The sequence below is a fragment of the Poromitra crassiceps genome, assembly GCF_964638095.1.
Source record: "Poromitra crassiceps genome assembly, chromosome: 15".
NCBI classification, from domain to species: Eukaryota; Metazoa; Chordata; class Actinopteri; order Beryciformes; family Melamphaidae; genus Poromitra; species Poromitra crassiceps.
Genome location: NC_139634.1, coordinates 1,823,561 through 1,842,326, shown reverse-complemented (window position 1 = coordinate 1,842,326; position 18,766 = coordinate 1,823,561). Strand labels below are relative to the sequence as shown.

Genomic DNA, 18,766 nt, shown 5'->3' with positions numbered 1-18,766 from the left:
GGGCCCGTATCCTACTCCCTCCCTCCACCCTAGACCCTACCTCTACTCTCTGTCCTCCCCCCTCTCTCACATTCCCCCTGCTCTCCTTCCCCTGCACCCTCCCACCTCTCCTTCTCTGTTCTCTCCTCCTCCACATTTCCCATTTTCTCCCCACCCTCGCCCTAATCCGGGCCCGTATCCTACTCCCTCCCTCCACCCTAGACCCTACCTCTACTCTACCTCCCCTGTACCCTTCCACCTCTCCTTCTCTGTTCTCTCCTCCTCTCTGTCCTCTCCCCTCTCTCACATTCCCACTGCTCTCCTTCCCCTGCGCCCTCCCACCTCTCCTTCTCTGTTCTCTCCTCCTCTCTGCCCTCTCCTCCCTCTCACATTCCCCCTGCTCTCCCTCCCCTGCACCCTCTCCTTCTCTGTTCTCTCCTCCTCCACATTTCCCATTTCTCCCCACCCTCGCCCTAATCCGGGCCCGTATCCTACTCCCTCCCCTCCCCCAACCCTAGACCCTACCCCTACCCTGGCTCTCCCTCCCCTGCACCCTCATCTCTCCTCCTCTGTTCTCTCCTCCTCCACATTTCCTATTTTCTCCCCACCTCCCCCCTCTCCTCCCTCCTCCCTCTCCCTCCCTCCTCCACTCTCCTGCTTTCTTCAAATGTTCAAATGTTATCTTTATTCTGTATATTCTTGTTACTGTGTGTTAGCTAGAATCAGCTAGACATACTTTCTGTGAAGCCCTCTGAGACATGCTTGTGAATTAGGGCTATATAAATAAACTTGACTTGACTTGACTTGACACTGCCGCCATGTTGTTGACATAGCGCAGCCGCTTTAAGTGACAGCCTATGTAAGAGCAGCGTTTATAGGAAGCTAGCCGCCGTTAGCGTTACCTGTATCGTTCCAATTGTGTTCGGATGGTGACCTGCGTTAGGCATGGCTGTAGGAATGACAGCAATAAAGTCCCCGTGGTTTGTTTAAAACTCTCTCGTAACGGGACAAGCCCCGTCTTTTATTGTCACACGAAATTACCGTCCACAGACGTGAAGAGAGCGAGACGGAGGATACGTCAGCAGCACAGGAGATGTGTGGATAGTTAGGAGAGACAGCTGAAACTTTCTGACAGCTCCTCACAGCAAAGTCTGTTCACCTCGTTTTTTCTTTTGTTTACTATTACAGGCATTAACGGCAGCGTACAAACAACAACTCTGGGGTTTTTATTGCCGTCATCACTATCGCTATTTTGTAATGGAACAGAAATTACAATAAGGCCGTTACTATAGTTGTCAGCTGCAGGACGGTATGTCAACAATATGGCGCTGTCCGGGGTTAGCGAATAAGGTCTATATGGAAAAGACAGGAATTGAAGTTATTAGATCCGAACACTTCCTGATCCTGAGGAGCGGACTGAGCATGTGCAGAAGATGATGTCATCACCTGTCCTCCTCGAGCCATCATGCTGACCCAGATGGAGCTGGTGGGGCGGGAGGAGTTCTCCAGACAGGAGCGACACTCTCCGGTGTAGGCGTACTTGGAGTCTTTCTTAGCAAACACATACACTGTGTTGGTCGCCATCTTTTCTTGGGCGATCAGGACCTGAGAAAACAACCAGAGCGCATTCCATCTTAACTTTGGTAAGGCTGGTAACAGAGAAATTACAGAGTGACAATAATATCATTTGGCTGGCGAGCTTGTGAAACTGCGATGATGAATCGTCTAATTTGTGATATTACAGTAGACTAACAGGTAGCTGCTATCACCATTCACTTTTCTGACACACCATACTTTAGTCAGGCCTTGATTTGTTTTGAAGATGTTATCTGTTGTTTGTTCAATATGATTTAGACTGTCTGTTATGTCTGTTTGAGGCACAGTGTGAAATCACTGCGCTTGGCGGCCATGTTTAGAAAGTAGTTCCGGCTATCTATTTACTTAAAAAAAAAGAGCGCTTCTTGGTTACCTTCTCAGAGCCGTTGATGATGAAGTAGCCCCCCGGGTCGAGCGGACACTCGTTGAGCTCACACAGATCTCTGTCGGTCAGGCCGCTCAGCAGGCAGTAGGTGCTCCGCAGCATGATGGGGATCTTACCGATGAAGGTCTTCTGGTGCTGTGTCTGGAGTTGGTCCTCACCCTCCTTGATGATGGTCTTGGTGATGTCCACGTACAGAGGCGCCGAGTACCTGCAGAGCAGACACGCGCGCATAAAGCAGCGGCAATGTCTTATTTTACGCTGTTTACTTTGTTTATTCATGTAGGTAACATGTTTTAATGTTAAGGATGTAAAAATAAAGTATAAAAAAAAACGAAATAAAAAATTTGGCTATACGAGCTTAACTCATTCTCTGCCAAAGACGTACCCGGACGTACTTTTAACAATGGCGTTCTGTGCCAAAGACGTACTCGGACGTACTTTCATGTTTTGGCTGTTTACATTACATCAGACACTTTCCCAGCCTGTGACATTGTTTCAAGTCAAACTGATAAAAGGAACCCGCTAGTTTAGTATTTATGGGTGGAGCCTGTGGTCGAAACAGAGTCCGACCCAGAGTTCTCGGCTGGCGACGATGGCGAGTAAGACGCCGGCGTTTTTGTTGTTGCTCCACAACGGAGCGCCAGGGCGACGAAGGCTCCCCTTCACAGCGTTCTGATCCGTCTGACACAGATGAATCGGAGGAGGAGAAATGGGTGCCACTTGGAGAGAGCGATGACGATGGTAAAAAGTAGCCTATTTTTTGTATCGCGTTTGAGATGAAATGATCACACACACAACATTCGAGTATAATTGTCACGCATTGTTTATAACTTATGCCGCCGGCATGACTCGCTTCACGTTTCCTCTTGCCAGCTCTGTCACACTCAAGGGAGGGGGAATCACATGGATACGTCAAACGCGTCAAACCGCGTCACACACCCGTCCCCAGCAACCAAGGCGAAACATGTGTCACATAAACATTTCAAAGTTTACAGCACTAACGTAGCTATTGTGTGATCTTCTGTGCTAACGTTAGTTATGAGAGGTAACGTGACAGCAGGTAACGTTACAGCACTCGTTATTCCTGTGTGTGTGTGTGTGTGTGTGTGTGTGTGTGTGTGTGTGTGTGTGTGTGTGTGTGTGTGTGTGTGTGTGAGAGAGAGAGAGAGTGTGTGAGTGTGACCACATAAGGGTTCGTTCCATTTGTTTATGCTTTTATCAAGCTAAGCTAAAAATCCACATGGCAACTGTAAAAGTAAATTATTTATTTGATTTTGTGCACATATTTATCATACTTTGATAAATACTGCGGCCAAGCCTCATCTGTCAAGAAACCCCAGGGGCCAGACTCTCTCTCTCTCTCTGTAGCCGCTCACTGGGCGGGATGGACCGACACAGCTCCCTCAAATACATTCTCTTATTTTTTATTTATTTATTTGGGAAAACAAATACTGTATAATGTGTCTGATGTGTCACTGAGGCAAAAAATAAAAGGCTCAAAAGAGAGTTCTGCTTGAAACGGTGTCCTTCACTAAAAACCTCTTTTTCTCCTATTTCTGTTCCAAGGAGGGCATTTTTAGTGAAAACAAGCTAACTTCCACTGCTTGTAACTAAACAAGGAAACATGGTAGAGTTTCAGTTTTTTACAGGGGGTAAGAAGAGAGTCTCTGCTTTATTGTGAGATATGTTGTGTAATTTTATTCCTAGCACAGAATATTCTGTGGGTCCTGGAAGATCAGGAAATATGCTCAAAATCCTGGCACTGGGAGCACACAGACCGAAATGACCCTGGCAGAGAATGAGTTAATTTAACAAATAAATACATGTGTCCTGCCTGTCTCATTATTCAGAGAAAATCCATTATCCAATAGCCCAACGTCGGCAATTCAAATCTTGCATGATCAGATACTGTACAGTCTCTTATTGATTTTTAAATGTTCAAAATATGTCCCCATCACTCTTGTTACATTGACTGTTAATGTGGTCGAAATAATTACTGAAGATATTCTATAATTAAAAAATATATATAGAATAGTCAAATATTCGTATTGGACAGTCGAATTCGATTGGCAGGATTCTGAGTGGAGGACAGCCCTAGTTTCAAAACAGTGTCTTGATTAAACTTTGACATATACCAGTCTGTGATAATCCATCAACATAATATATATGTGCCTCTGCTCTTAACTATAGTCAAAAATAATTCATTATTTCTTTCCCTTTTCACTCAAAGATGAGGTATAATTTCAAGTAAGTAAATGAGGTCTATGAGCGTCAGCAGGCAGAAACATACGTGAGGTTTCGGAGCCGGGCTTCGTTGGGCATCATGGGCGACGGGGCTCCATCTCTCTCCCAGTGGGTGGGCTTCGACAGGTAGATCTGCTCAAACTTCAGCAGGAAGCGAGGCTGAGGAGGAGACACACAGGACCAGCAGGAGGAGGAGGAGACACAGAGGAGTTTTGTTTTGTTTTTCTTCATAATTTTTCCCAATAAATTCTGAAAATACATTAGCTAAGGGACTGGATTGGGGTTGTATAAGCAGCAGATCCAGAGTGGATCCGGTGCTCTGGAACCCACTCCACCCCGGCTCCTCACCGGCTCTTCCACCTCGCCAGAGGTGTGCTGGGCCTCTGCCTGCAGGTCGATGGGCGGGGCGTCCTCCACGATCCTCTGCACAGACATCTGGATGAACTCATCAAATGAGTCAAGCTGCTGACGCACCAAACCCTTCTCATCAAAGTACGAGCTGAGAGACAGACAGGAGGCAGCCAGACACAGACAGGCAGAGAGACAGACAGACAGAAAGACAGGCAGAGAGACAGGCAGAGAGACAGAGAGACAGACAGGCAGACAGATTTTAAAAAGGAAGGAAGATTTGACTCATACATAAAGTGTGACTCACTCAGGATTAGGCCTGCACGATATGAGGAAAATCTGCGATGTGCGATAACATTGTTCAATATAGCGATGACGATACGACTTGCGATAAATAAACAAATATTAAAGTATGCATATTAGCTATACAGTTCCTATGACTTTCTGCTTTAATAATGCTAACATAAACCCCAAACATAGGCTATGCCCACTGAATAAAGAAATGAAATAGTGCATTACTGCTGATGCTTCTCTCCCCTCCCCTCCCTCTCTTCACATGCTTGGCCGCGACTCCAGAAACAAACAGCTACTCCGCGTCCGTGGAGCACATCAAAACTCTCCGGTGCGCAGCATTATAATGATATGGAAATATGCAATCCCCTGATGGTCTCATCTGCTCATAGACGCACGTAGGCTACCAGTATTTCATAACCAGTTTCAAAGTTCTGTGTAGTAACTAGGGATGTTCATTTTGAAAAATTTCCATAATCGAAAATTGGGGAAAATTAACGATCAATTATCGATAGCGTAATAATAATAATAATAATAATAATAATAATAATATATATATATATTTTTTTTTTACTCTGGTCTGGTAATAACGTTGCGTGTTCTCGGCCAGCTATAATGGTGATGCCGCTGTGTAGTAAGAATATCAGACACTAGCGCTGTGGCCAGGTAAACAAACAGGTTACATGTCAGGTTAAATGTCAGGTGTATCGAGGATACATGATGTAGGCAATCGGCGTCTTCCAGCTTAGCTGACAGCACAAGAGTCAAATCAACAGGCCTGAGCCTCACTGAGGTCCGCAGACCGCTGGGTGCGTTTGTTTGTGCCACCGGCGCATGCCGGTGTGAATTCCCCATGTTTAACTCATTGAGTGCCAGCCACTTTTGGAGAACGGACGCTCCCAGTGCCAGAGTTTTCAGAGCGTTTTCAGTGATTTCTCGAGGCCCACAGAATATTGTGTGATATTACTATGTAAACACCGAACACGCAAAAAGAACAAGGAGACTCTATTGTATCATCAGCAAAAAAAAGTTTATTGATACCATTTTCCGTTCTTTAGTTATGAGCCGGAGAAGATAGGTTGTTTTCAGCGTTTTCAGGCATTTCAAATTATAAGCTGAGATATTCAGCCTTTTGTGAAATGCAGCATTTCAAGCACATTCACTGACTCTAGATACGGTAATATTTTCTGATGTAGTGATGTGGTGTAGTTGTGTCCTGCCCTGCGTGCCCCACCCCCCCTCCCCTTCCTCAGCTGAAAACTCCTCCCCACACTAGTAACACACAGCCTCGCACCAAGCGTCTCTAGGAAGCCTGGGAAGCGCCGCCTCCCAGGCAGCGCAACATGGAGAAGCCACACGCGGACTGCAGTGAAAGGTTTGGCTTTTCAGTGTCGCGCTGCTGCTTTTCTAGCGGCTAATCATGTGGAGAAACTATGCTGACAGACAGACAGAGGCAGAAGGACTCAGTTGTGTGCGCGGATTGACTGTGTTCGCACGCACCGTCAGTTGCAGCCAGAACAATCTACATGGCTCTGGATTGCAGCATGAGCGGGTTCTCTTTCATCAAGGCTAATTCAGGCTGTGTATTCCTGACATTTCTATAATCTGGAGAGCACTGTCGCCACCTAAGGGTTCTGTAAAATAGGTTATAGACCTCCAATAGCTACTATAGTTGTACAGGAGCTGCGGAAGGCTTTGATCGACGTCCCACCGTCAAAAAACGCATTGGACGTCGAAGGACGTCCGTGGCACTCTACGTCACTATTTAATTGGACGTCGAAGGACGTCCATGGCATTCAATGAGTTAAAACAGTTTTGTTGGCACAAAGGCCCGTGCCCAGCCAGAAAACTAGAGACTATATGAAGCTCCACCTCACGTTAGTCGGCTGTGCAATGGAGTGGGGCGAGGAGGAACGAATTCCACCCAAACCTAGTCCACAAAAAATAAAATAAAATAATAATAATTAAAAAATAATAATAATAATAACAATAATCGATCCAAATTCCACATGATCGAATCAATTCCTTAACGATCAATTATCGATTTTCGATAATTGATGAACATCCCTAGTAGTAACGTTACTTACAAATAGAGATGCTGCGATCCGATCATGTGATCGGATATCGGCGCGATATCAGCCAAAAAACATGGATCGGATCGGATCGGATTCCAGCGAAAATGACCGATCCAAGGCTTCGATATAAGCACTCCATTCCATGACTCCGCTCCAGGATTTCTATCCAGCATGCAGCAGCAGCAGCAGCAGCAGCACAGAGGCCGCGTTGAGCCTAGGATGGCCAGGGCCAAAACGTCAGACACACCCGTCCTTAACCTATGTGCGATTCGAAATCACGCGTCCGCACCAGTTTGACAGTTTCAAATTATAACAAAACAACCACTATTGCAATTTGCAATACATGTCCCGCAAGGTTTCTGAGATTAGGGGAAAGTCTGAGCTGGCGTTACGCTAAACCAAACGTGGGGATGAGGCAGCGGATTTGTTTTGGCGTTAACGTTAACTGTTGTGATGATGGCTAACGTTAGCTAGCTGGTTAGGCTATCTAGCAGGGCAGCGCTCCACAAGCTTGTTGTGACCAAAACCCCCCGCATTTAAAGCATTTCATACTCCCAGAGCTGGCGTAAACCATAGAGAACCTCATGCATTAGCCTACCGTACTCAAAATGAAACGTCCAGGGTTTGTGTCTCCAAAATCAACTAACGCTAAACGTTACATGCAAGCTAACGTAGCTAGCTGCGGAGCACTCATGATCTATAAGGAAAACGAATGCGCACATAGCCTACATAATTGTCAACATCACATACATGTATTTTCTTTAATCTAGACTACAGGCATCATTTTTCAGTCAAAAGTGAAACGACACAGATATGATGGCGTATAGTGAGGCTTTCCATGCCTCACTATAGAACTGGCCCCATGCAAAATTCAGACCGCTTATATGTTGCCGTCATGCCAATAAGAGTCTAAATGTAATTTTTTATGTTTTATCTGCAGACTAAGCAGCTAGGCTTTCGGTTCTATAAAAGCCATTATTTTTTGTATTGACTATTGATACACTTTACTAAAAAAAATATTATATCACAATAGTGATGTCAGATTTGTTTAGGTCAGAGCTATGGAATATTAAATCATCCATCTCGCCCAGCCCTAATTTGATTGTTATGTTTTAGTTTTACATCAAATGAATTAGATGAACTAAATCGTTTACATACTATATTACCAAAGCACACACATACATACCTAACCCTAAAAATGTTTGTTGCCTGCTAGCTATCAGACAGCATAGAGAGACTTAAATATGTGCTGTATCGGTATCGGATCGAAATCGGTATCGAATCGGGTATCGAAATTTGATCGGAATCGGATCGGTTTTGAGCTAAAATATCGAAATCGGATCGGAATTGAAAAATCTCGATCGCAGCATCTCTACTTACAAACATGATGCCCTGTTCTTTTTAATAGCCTACATCCATGGCATCGCAGAGCAGCGCCAAAGTCACGATGTCCTCTTCTGCGTTCAGCATAAGCCAAGGGATTTCATCCACCATTCATACACAAAGTAAAATGCTTATGAAAAGAGTTGTACTTGGTCAAACCAAGGGATTGAACTATGTTTAGAATCGGAAGAGAAATAACATTTAACTTGGACTGAAACAAAATAAAAATGTGTACTTTTTTATCAGTTTAATAAAAAATAAAAAATATGGACTAAAAACTGATTAAGAAAACGATTAAAAATCGAATAATAAAATGATAAAGCCACTGAAAATCGAATTCTATTATAGAGGAAGACTGACAGCCCTACTGTGGTCCAGCTCTTCTCAGCAGATCACAGCAGGATATAGCATGTGATGGAGAAGACATTACTTTACCTGATAACAATCCAGCAGGCCTCCTGCCACAGATCTGGGGTGATCTCATCATCATCTTCATCATACTGGGTGTCTGGTAAACACACGTGTGAAGGAGGAATATTACTGAACTTTATCAAGTAAGTCTCCACATTTTCAATTAAAAATACTTTTTCCAGACCTTGATTTGTTTTGAAGATGTCTGGTGTTCAATATGATGTAGGCAGACAGCAGGGTTCATACAGCTTTTTAAGAATAACATTCAAGCACTTTCAAGAAACCAAAAGCAAACATTTCCAGACTGTCAAAGCCGTTATCATCACATCTAAATTGTTCATGTAAATGCAATGGCGAAAAATGGTTTACAATATTCCTTTACACCCACAGCACAGCAATCAATGTATATTGTCACTGTTTATTTGACCAGTTGTTCAGATTAACTTTGATTGTATGTTTTGATCATGATTATTTAATGCTTGCTAATTTCCAGAGTAACGGATCACCAGAGGACTTTATTTAGCTGTTCTAGCTTCTTTATTGTGTCATTATTTTCAAACTTTCATTTGAAAGACCAGATTATTGTGAAAATCAAGCACTTTTCAAGGAGTATAAAACTCCATAACATTTCCAGGCAGACTATGTTCTTGATTGGATTGGATGTGATTTTGGTGCAGACTGCAGACCCTATGTTCTTGACTGGTTGTGATTTTGGTGCAGACCCTATGTTCTTGACTGGTTGTGATTTTGGTGCAGACCCTATGTTCTTGACTGGTTGTGATTTTGGTGCAGACCTAACGCTCAGGCTCTTAGATCATTGCCTGTCAAGTTCAACAGTAAAATAATTAAGAGCCCTCCATTCACCTAGCCAAAATCCTTTAGGGAATCTGTGTCGTGCATTAAAATCACCTTATTTCTGCACTTTGAAGTCACAGGTAGGGTCGCATGGGGCAACCTTATTATATCGGAAGCATAGTTGCTCCAAAAAGTGACCGGTTATACTTTTAAAAGACAACGTTTGACGAGAATCAGCCAGTTGCCTGGAAACAGAGTCCAGACGCATGCCCACTGGCATCATTTGTGATTCCGCTGGGAAAAATAAATGGAGGTTCTGGGCTAGTGCATGTTAAAGGTTTCACCGATTGTACCCTTTTGGGCCTTTTTGTTGTTGTTGACAATTTGAGCAATGTGTCACATCTGCCATCTTTCTGACTATCTTTACTGTCACGTGTTCGGGGGCTGAGCTGTCTAAAATACATTGCAAAATGTCTGTAGAAGACAAAATGATGCCAGTGGGCATGTGTCTGGACTCTGTTTCCAGACAACTGGCCGATTCTCGTCAAACTTTGTCTTTTAAAAGAATAACCGCTGACTTTTTGGAGCAACTAGGCTTCCGATATAATAAGGTTGCCCCATGCGACCCTACCTGTGACTTCAATTCCCTAAAGGATTTTGGCTAGGTGAATGGAGGTCTCTTTAATTACAGCCCGTTCACACCATACACCGAAGCAACGCTCAACCTAAGGTCAACCTACGCTGCTGAACGCACAAGTTTCATTTCGGCGTCCTTGTTAACAGGTGAAGCCGTTCACACCAGCCGCGCGCATGCCTTGCTCAACGCACGCTTAACGCACGCTCAAGCCATTGTTCAGGATTCAGTCCTATTTTCCAAGCGTGACGCTTGAAGCGTGAAGCTGCCAGGTATGAAGTCAATGGGAGTTGTGGGCGGGTTCAAGGCGTGCCGAGCGAGGCGCTGAGGAAAAGAGAAGGCTTCTTGTGTGACCGGTTAAGCGTCAGCTCACGGTACGGCCACACTTGCGCGTCATTTGACGTGTGCTCCCAAGCTAGCTGCTGCTGGATTTACTTTGCTTCTTTGAAAATTGGTGGTAGAGAGGAAGTGGAAGAGGACAGGAAGGGTAGGGTAGGTCCTAGGACGAGCTCAATTGGCTAGCTTTGTACTTTGTCAAACTCCACCCCGCCCCCTCTGTTGCCCACTGTCGCTTCACAAGCCTGCTACGCATCGTCTGGTATCCCAGCATGCTTCGCGAGGCGTCGAGCAGCATGTTCAATACAAAGTGGATGGGCAGCAGCGTCAGCACGCGTCAAATGACGCCCTAATGTGGCTGGACCGTTAGAGGGTGAGGGTTAGTGCAGACACTATGTTCTTGATTGGATGTGATTTTGGTGCAGACCCTATGTTCTTGACTAGATGTGATTTTGGTGCAGACCCTATGTTCTTGACTGGATGTGATTTTGGTGCAGACCCTATGTTCTTGACTAGATGTGATTTTGGTGCAGACCCTATGTTCTTGACTGGATGTGATTTTGGATGCTGAGAGCAGCTGGCTGATAAGAGCATCCTATCTGAACATTATTCTTCACATCAACAAACTGTGGAATCAACAACAACATCAAAGCTAGAATTATGTGTGTATCGGACCTGAACCCCCACATTTTACAGAGCGCCCCCCCCCCCCCCCATTATTCAAGACCTGGAAATGAGTGTTGTCATTTTGTAATACTGTTCCAGACTTTCTAGACCTGCGCAGGACTCCTGTGAGTGTTTCAAGGTAAACTTAGCTTAACGTTGGTTACTGACTGGAGCTGAGAAGCCTGATGTCAATTCCTATTTAGCGATCATCACACACTAAACAACAAACACGCAGGGTTGTTTTTGACGAAATAACCGTTAACGCTAGATAAGACAGCCACAGACTGGTCCGTTAGCTTGCTGGCTAACATGAAGTTAACAGTACAAGGCGCCATTAGCGCAGGCTGTGGCTAACATTAGCATGTGGGTTTGGTAACGTTTGTATGTGCAGTTTGTTTCCTCCAGAGGAGAACGTGTCAGACTCACCTTCATCCTGCTCATACATGTTTCAGCTCAGCTCCACACTCTCAACTCAACTGTGAAAAACTCAAACAAAGATCACTCAATGCGACTGAGCCTGCTACGTTGACTGACAACAACCAGCGTCCAGCCAGCGTCAATAAAATAATACACTTCCAGGTCAGGTCTGGATTACCGCTACCGCTTGCTCTACTGCCACCATCTGGCCTGGTCACGATATTGCTGGTAATCAACGCGGGTATGCTTTTGACCAGAGCCGTATAATAGAAGAGTTCCGACATCTCCGTTCACTCCAATGGACCAGTTTTTTACAGCGATGGCGGCGGGGCGGAGCCTCCATGGGAGCCTCGCAGAGTTCCAATTACCAGGAAGTAGGTCTATCAGCGTCGCTGTTTCCATTCATAGTTGCAGCAGAACAGATGGCTGTGATGATGTACTTTGAAAGGTAAGACGTTTAAAGAATCAAATTGCATATTATCAGCACATCTGAATCAAATTAACGCGTGCATTAAAGCATGCTAGTCGATTATCCCTCAATACATTAGTAGTAGATTTAGGGAAGATAGAAGGTAACGCTAGATAGCAGATTATGGTAGGGTTGCCGACTTCTTGAAATGGAAATAATTTCTCAGTTAACATTCACATAGCTCCGTTGCTACACGCTGAAAACGATTGGTGTGGATTATGCAATGAAGCAGTATGTTCGGTGGATGGCTGTAAACAGCCTTTTCCCCCTCTAATCCACAATAAAAAGCGTCCGTGGGTGGTTGACAGACTGTCGGTCTGTCTTCAGTTGCTGCGGGAAGTTGATGCAGAGTGCAAGTGGCACTGATCAGTGTGAGCATATTATCGAGTGGATTTGGTTCATTTCTGCTGTGTGTATTTGGACAGTGTGCGTCCATTGAGAGGCAAGTTTTCTACTTCTTAATCTATTTCTGTTATAAGTATATATGTTTGGTTGCTGTTGGTAATAAGCGAAGTAGGCTACATATGTTTGGTTGCTGTTGGTGAGAGGCAGTGCATGCCCGAGTTAATTGATAGGAATGTGCACATGACCAGAGGCAGCGCATGTGCGAGTTAATTGATAGGAATGTGCACATGCCCACAGAGCATGGGCATGTGCGGTATAAGACGCAATAGCCATATATCGGTATATGTTTGCTACTCACCTCACCTGTCAGTCTATTCTCAGTTAATCTTTTGCTATTACAATTACAAACATAGTTTACATGTTGTTTTCCAGTATTGTATAGTGTTGTTGGGGAATGCAGGATATTATATATATTAATAATATTATTATTACTTATGTTTTGGGAATTATATAATGCTTAATGCTATATTCTACATAGCTGTTTAATAGTTTAATTCACATACTGTAATATTTATTGGCTTTATCTTCTGTGTTTACAGAACCACACTCACACACATCCCTGTACAACCCATACGCAGCAAATAAATACTGCTGGATCCATCCTTGCCTCCCTGCATTCTTACCAATGCACCACAGTGGTCACCTATTCAAAATCAGCCCATCATACAGTCCTAAATATTAATCAGTCATAACACCTGTTATAGTTAATATCAGTATCTTCATTACAAGGCATACTATCATTTAACTAAAGTAGGATAATACCCACAATTATTTTCTTTCCTTTTCTTGATGAACGTGGCTCATAGCAATTAATAGGAATTACCGAAAGGAATGTGGTCAATGCTGCTGCCATGTAGGCATAAATTGTAATTAGATATAATTTCTTTGATGGGAAGAGGGCTTGCAGCTGTGTACTGTCATGTATATCTTTCTGTTATTCTTGAGGCTTGAGATATTATGTAGATTGGAGATTATTGTACTATACTCAGTTACATTATTTTAATAACTACTTAATTCAGTACATTAATAGAGTCCAGCGCGCTTCAGCCAGGTTTGGAATAAAAGGGTCCTGGTGCTCAACAGTGAAGGACAATATGCATAAAGTAATGTTTTACCTGGGCACTTCACACAGACTACCCCAAGTAAAGAGTCAGCCCCTTCTATTAAAACGTGCAGACGGAAAAGTGTGCTCCGGTAACTACTTAATTCAAATTTGTATTGTATTTTCCTACAGCAACCACATGCTCAATCACATGCCAGACTTACCAATTAATAAACTAGTGAACAAGACCATGGTTGCAGTCTCTCTAACCGGAGTGCATAGCCAGTTGACTACAACCACTATTTCAGCATCTGCACACTATTCCTAGAAATATCATCAAATAATTTTATTTGGGTGTTGCAAAACAAAACTTTCTCATTCTTAATAATAAAACAGCTGTATTTTAAGAAAGAAAAACATAAAAAGTAGGCCTACCGGTAATACAACTTCACATTGGCATATTACATTTTCTTTTAACAGTGCAAACATATTCTTTTGAACAGTTTAAATCATTACTGCAAAAACATTTTAGATTTCAAATGAAAAAATGGCATCATCACATAGAATGAGAAAATCACACAGCTCACACGTCCTGCATTCCTTCTTAGAGGGCAACTTCAAAGCCATCTCAGTTGCTATTGCTGGGGCCAGTGAAGGGCACACACACTCATTCACACTGCTGATCTACTGACAATGGACCCTTTTCATGGGGGCCATTTTGTGTCAAAAAGGCAGAATAAACACATGGGGCAAGCAAAACACTAATGAGGGTTTCCAAATTCCAATCATGGAAGTTGGTAACCCTCATTAGTGCTTTGCTTGCACCTGTGTTTACCCTGCCTTTTCGACACAAAATGGCCCCATGAGAAGGGTCTATAGGGAGGGCATGCAATATTGTATTCCACTGTAGAGTACTTTTGGTAGAAATGGCTATACTCTCAACTGTTATAAGGTTTCAATACCACAGACAAGGTACTGTATATCAGCACAGCTGTGTAGTTTTATACAGCAGTTCTATCAAAACAATAGGATCACGGTTCAGCGTTCGCTGAAAGCCCTAGATAACAAGTGCCTAACGACACGTTAATGTTAACTATTGATCCCTGTGAGTGCTCGGGGCCATGACAATGAGCAAAGATGTTACAGGCCAGAGCCAGTTGCACAAAGCACCTTAAGTTAAGATTTTCGTTAGGGTCGGAGTTAAGGTCTTCATAAAATAAAATTGGTTGCACAAAACACCCTTAAATCTTCTCCCTAAGGTTAAAGCATTTTAAGGAAAACATAAGCACAAGATTTAAGGGTGTTTTGTGCAGCCGATTCTATTTTATGGACACCTTAACTCGGGCTCTAAGGAAAATCTTAACTTAAGGTGCTTTGTGCAACCGGCCCAGGATGTTACAGGTCAGGAGTGGTGATGAGCAATGATGTTACAGGCGGAGGAGCAGTGATGGTGGCTGGTGGCTGGTACGTGGAGGAGGAGCAGTGACTGCTGGAAGAGTCATGTTGCCTGGAGGTAGGTGAAGGAGCAGTGATGGTGGCTGGTGGCTGGTACGTGGAGGAGGAGCAGTGACGGCTGGAACAGTTGCCTGGAGGTAGGTGAAGGAGCAGTGATGGTGGCTGGTGGCTAGTACGTGGAGGAGGAGCAGTGACGGCTGGAACAGTTGCCTGGAGGTAGGTGAATCTTAACTTAAGGTGCTTTGTGCAACCGGCCCAGGATGTTACAGGTCAGGAGTGGTGATGAGCAATGATGTTACAGGCGGAGGAGCAGTGATGGTGGCTGGTGGCTGGTACGTGGAGGAGGAGCAGTGACGGCTGGAAGAGTCATGTTGCCTGGAGGTAGGTGAAGGAGCAGTGATGGTGGCTGGTGGCTGGTACGTGGAGGAGGAGCAGTGACGGCTGGAAGAGTCATGTTGCCTGGAGGTAGGTGAAGGAGCAGTGATGGTGGCTGGTGGCTGGTACGTGGAGGAGGAGCAGTGACGGCTGGAACAGTTGCCTGGAGGTAGGTGAAGGAGGCGGAGCAGTGCTGGTGGCTGGTACATTGAGGAGCAGTGACCGTGACGGCTGGAGAAGTGATGTTGGCTGGAGGTAGACGGAGGAGCAGCAATGGTGGCTGGTTGCTGGTAGGTGGAGGAGCAGTGACGGCTGGAGCAGCCATGTTGGCTGGAGGTAGACGGAGGAGCAGCAATGGTGGCTGGTTGCTGGTAGGTGGAGGAGCAGTGACGGCTGGAGCAGCCATGTTGGCTGGAGGTAGACGGAGGAGCAGCAATGGTGGCTGGTTGCTGGTAGGTAGAGGAGCAGTGACGGCTGGAGCAGCCATGTTGGCTGGAGGTGGAGGATGTAGGTGGAGGAGGCGTGATGTTGTCTGCATGCTGGTAGGAGCCATGGTTAGTCCAAATGTGTCCAATGCAACGACCAATGGACTTGACAGCACCTTTGGAGCTGTTTGGGGGTTGCCAGATGTAGACGCTTGGCTACTCTTGTTCATTTTCAGCCTTTTGGATTGACTCTTGCTACCAAGATGGCCATCATTTAAGCGGGGTTTTTTTCTGTCATTTCGTATTTTCTTTGCCTCAATTCTCAACCTTAGCCGTATGAATCGCTTAATGATTTTTTCTTGTATTCCACAGCATGACGGAAGCCTACAGGAGAGTGCCTGAGCTTCTTTCTCCAAGACAGCCACTGCGTTGGGGAGCTCCATTAGGGAGGAACCAGTCTTGGTCCTAAATAATTCCTCAATTTGATGAATAAAATCATAGGCATCTTGGGAAGGGCGACAAAGAGCACCTGCCTTGAAGTCTTTCAAGTTAACTAAGATGCTGTTTTCTCCAGCAGGACTGTCATCATTGTGCTCTGTTGCAATTTTGCATTCTTCACAGATGCTGGCAAACTTGATGAGCTTGTGGACGATGTAGCCTGCAAGATGGAAAAGAATACATTTCTCCGTTTTTGTGAGGTCAGGGGCTGCTCTGTTCACTGCCATCAGCTGTTCCACTCTGACTGACGGAGTGATATTTTTCTCCACTGTGTCCAGGAAGTCTGCCAAAAAGCTATTGTCATCTTCCTGGTAGCTCCCAGACTTGGTGGTGGTGAGGAACTGCCCCACAGAGATGATTCTCAGTGCGTGATGGAATTCCACTGGAGTTGGGACAGGATTCTTCGACCTCACACAGCTGAAGGTATTTTCAAGGCAGTCTTGTGTGAACCTTGATGTTAACACAAATCTGTGACCTCGTGTCAGCATCTCCTCCTGTATGGCCAAAATTGATCTTGTTGCCATTATCACCCCTGTTTGAACAGGCTTCCAACCTCCCTTTTGACCGATCTTCAGCCCACTGAACAGATGGATGATGTCCTGGAGGAAGGTGATGGCCTTTTCGTACTCCTCCATCTTAAGCCTGCTCAGGGCTGTAATTGGATGTCGAGATGACATTAGATCAAACCAATGGTCAACTTGCTCCAGGAACCATGCTGTCGTCATGTAGGACAGAGGGCGGTTTTCTTGCTGCACCATGTATTTCAGCCCAGCACTCGTTGCCTTACTGAACACGTTTAGTGCAGGACCAACCTTCATCTTCTCAAAGTGACTTGGCTCGATGGCTGCAGCTGATAGGTGGGGAGCTATTTTTAATGCCATCCCTTCTTGAAAGGTCAGTAAGTCCTTGATAGGGACCACTGAAACCTCATTAGAGGGGAGGCTCTCTTTCTTTACAATATCGTCAGGAATTGTGAACACCTGTCCACGAACAAGGGCACTTTTCAGATTTTTGACCAGATGTGGGACATCAGGCATGAAGTAGAGCTGTCTCTCGGGTGTTGCTGGATGTGGCACTGATGTTTTGTTCTGGTCAACCCCAAAGGATTTCCACATGGCCCGGTTAGGACTCCCCATGTCGGTGGTGACATCAATCACATGTAGTCCTATGGATGCTGCCCTCTGTATTATTTCTATAATTATTGGCTTGTATGCTTCTCCTTTGGTTGAATTGCCACTGTAATGATATGCCACTACTTGCTTCCATCGTGTTGTGTTTCCAGCCAACATAAACACGCATGCATGTGTGGCTGCTCCTGTGTGACCTGGTAATGTCACATCACCAAACAGTTTACCGGTACCCATGTGCAACTCCACACTTGGTGTGATTGACATTTCATCGAGGGTCAACACACACTCTCTTTCAAACTGTGTCAATCCATCTGCCTTCAGTTTTAGGATATCAAAGACCTCTTTCAGCACACCAGGCTCAAATTGTATACATTGCATCTTTCTTTGCAGGGTTCTTATTGATGGCAGAGGAATGTGCAATTCCTGCAGGGTCTTGTAACCTGTTGGACCAGCAGCAAAGCGAATTTTTAATGCCTTCTTAACTGTGTCATTGCTCCATTTCATCCCTTTTGTGGTTACTCTGCCTAATGCCTTGATTTGGTCTTTTGTAAATGTTTTCTTTAATTTCTTGTCTTTAATTATCATGGTCCTCCTGAGAGCTGCATTTTCCTTCCTTATTTTTCTTAGTGCCGCCCTTGTTTTGTTGGTGATTTTCTCTTGTCTCTTTAATTTTTTTAAGAGATCCGATTGACTGGCTTCTGACTCACTGGAATGCTGACTGATTACAGGCTGACTTGGTGCAGGCTGACTGGTTGAAGGCTGATTGGAGGCCTGCTGACTGGATGCTGGCTGACTTGGTGCAGGCTGACTGGTTGCCTGCTGACTGGATGCTGGCTGACTTGGTGGTGCAGGCTGACTGGTTGCCTGCTGACTGGATGCTGGCTGACTTGGTGCAGGCTGATTGGATGCAGGCTGACTGGTTGCAGGCTGATTGGCTGCCTGCTGACTGGATGCTGGCTGACTTGGTGCAGGCTGACTGAATGCAGGCTGATTGGCTGCTGGCTGACTTGGTGCAGGCTGACTGGGTGCCTGCTGACTGGATGCTGGCTGACTGGTTGCAGTCTGACTTTGTGCTGGCTGACTGGTTGCAGTCTGACTTTGTGCTGGCTGACTGGTTGCAGGCTGATTGGGTGCCTGCTGACTGGATGCTGGCTGACTGGTTGCAGTCTGACTGGATGCTGGCTGACTGGGTAGTGTCAGCTCTCCTTGTCTTTCTTGAGCCCTGTCCTCTGTTTCTTGACTCTCGCTTTCCCTTCTCTCAGTCTCCTCATCCCTTCTTTTCTCAATCTTTGAAACTGAAGTAAGTAGAAGACATGGTTAATGGTTAGTTAATTTTTAAATATTCAAAAATAATTACATCACTTCAAAATATGAATTATTAATGTAATGATTGAGTTCATACTTATT

At 44.9% G+C, this 18,766-nt stretch overlaps 1 protein-coding gene across 1 annotated transcript in view; it reads right to left on the bottom strand.

Annotated features, from left to right (window-relative positions):
* The window catches only part of LOC310790413 (DNA-directed RNA polymerase II subunit RPB2), a 36,899-nt gene extending 25,212 nt beyond the window's left edge, over window positions 1–11,687 (bottom strand). Inside the window, exons 1-6 of the mRNA XM_083652098.1 lie at window positions 11,570–11,687; window positions 8,737–8,809; window positions 4,553–4,703; window positions 4,251–4,363; window positions 1,949–2,168; window positions 1,426–1,584 (exon numbers count right to left, since the gene is read on the bottom strand). Coding sequence (XP_083508224.1) covers window positions 1,426–1,584; window positions 1,949–2,168; window positions 4,251–4,363; window positions 4,553–4,703; window positions 8,737–8,809; window positions 11,570–11,588 — 735 coding nt within the window. The 5' untranslated portion in view covers window positions 11,589–11,687. The remainder of the gene's footprint in view (window positions 1–1,425; window positions 1,585–1,948; window positions 2,169–4,250; window positions 4,364–4,552; window positions 4,704–8,736; window positions 8,810–11,569) is intronic.
* Window positions 11,688–18,766: the final 7,079 nt, after the last annotated feature.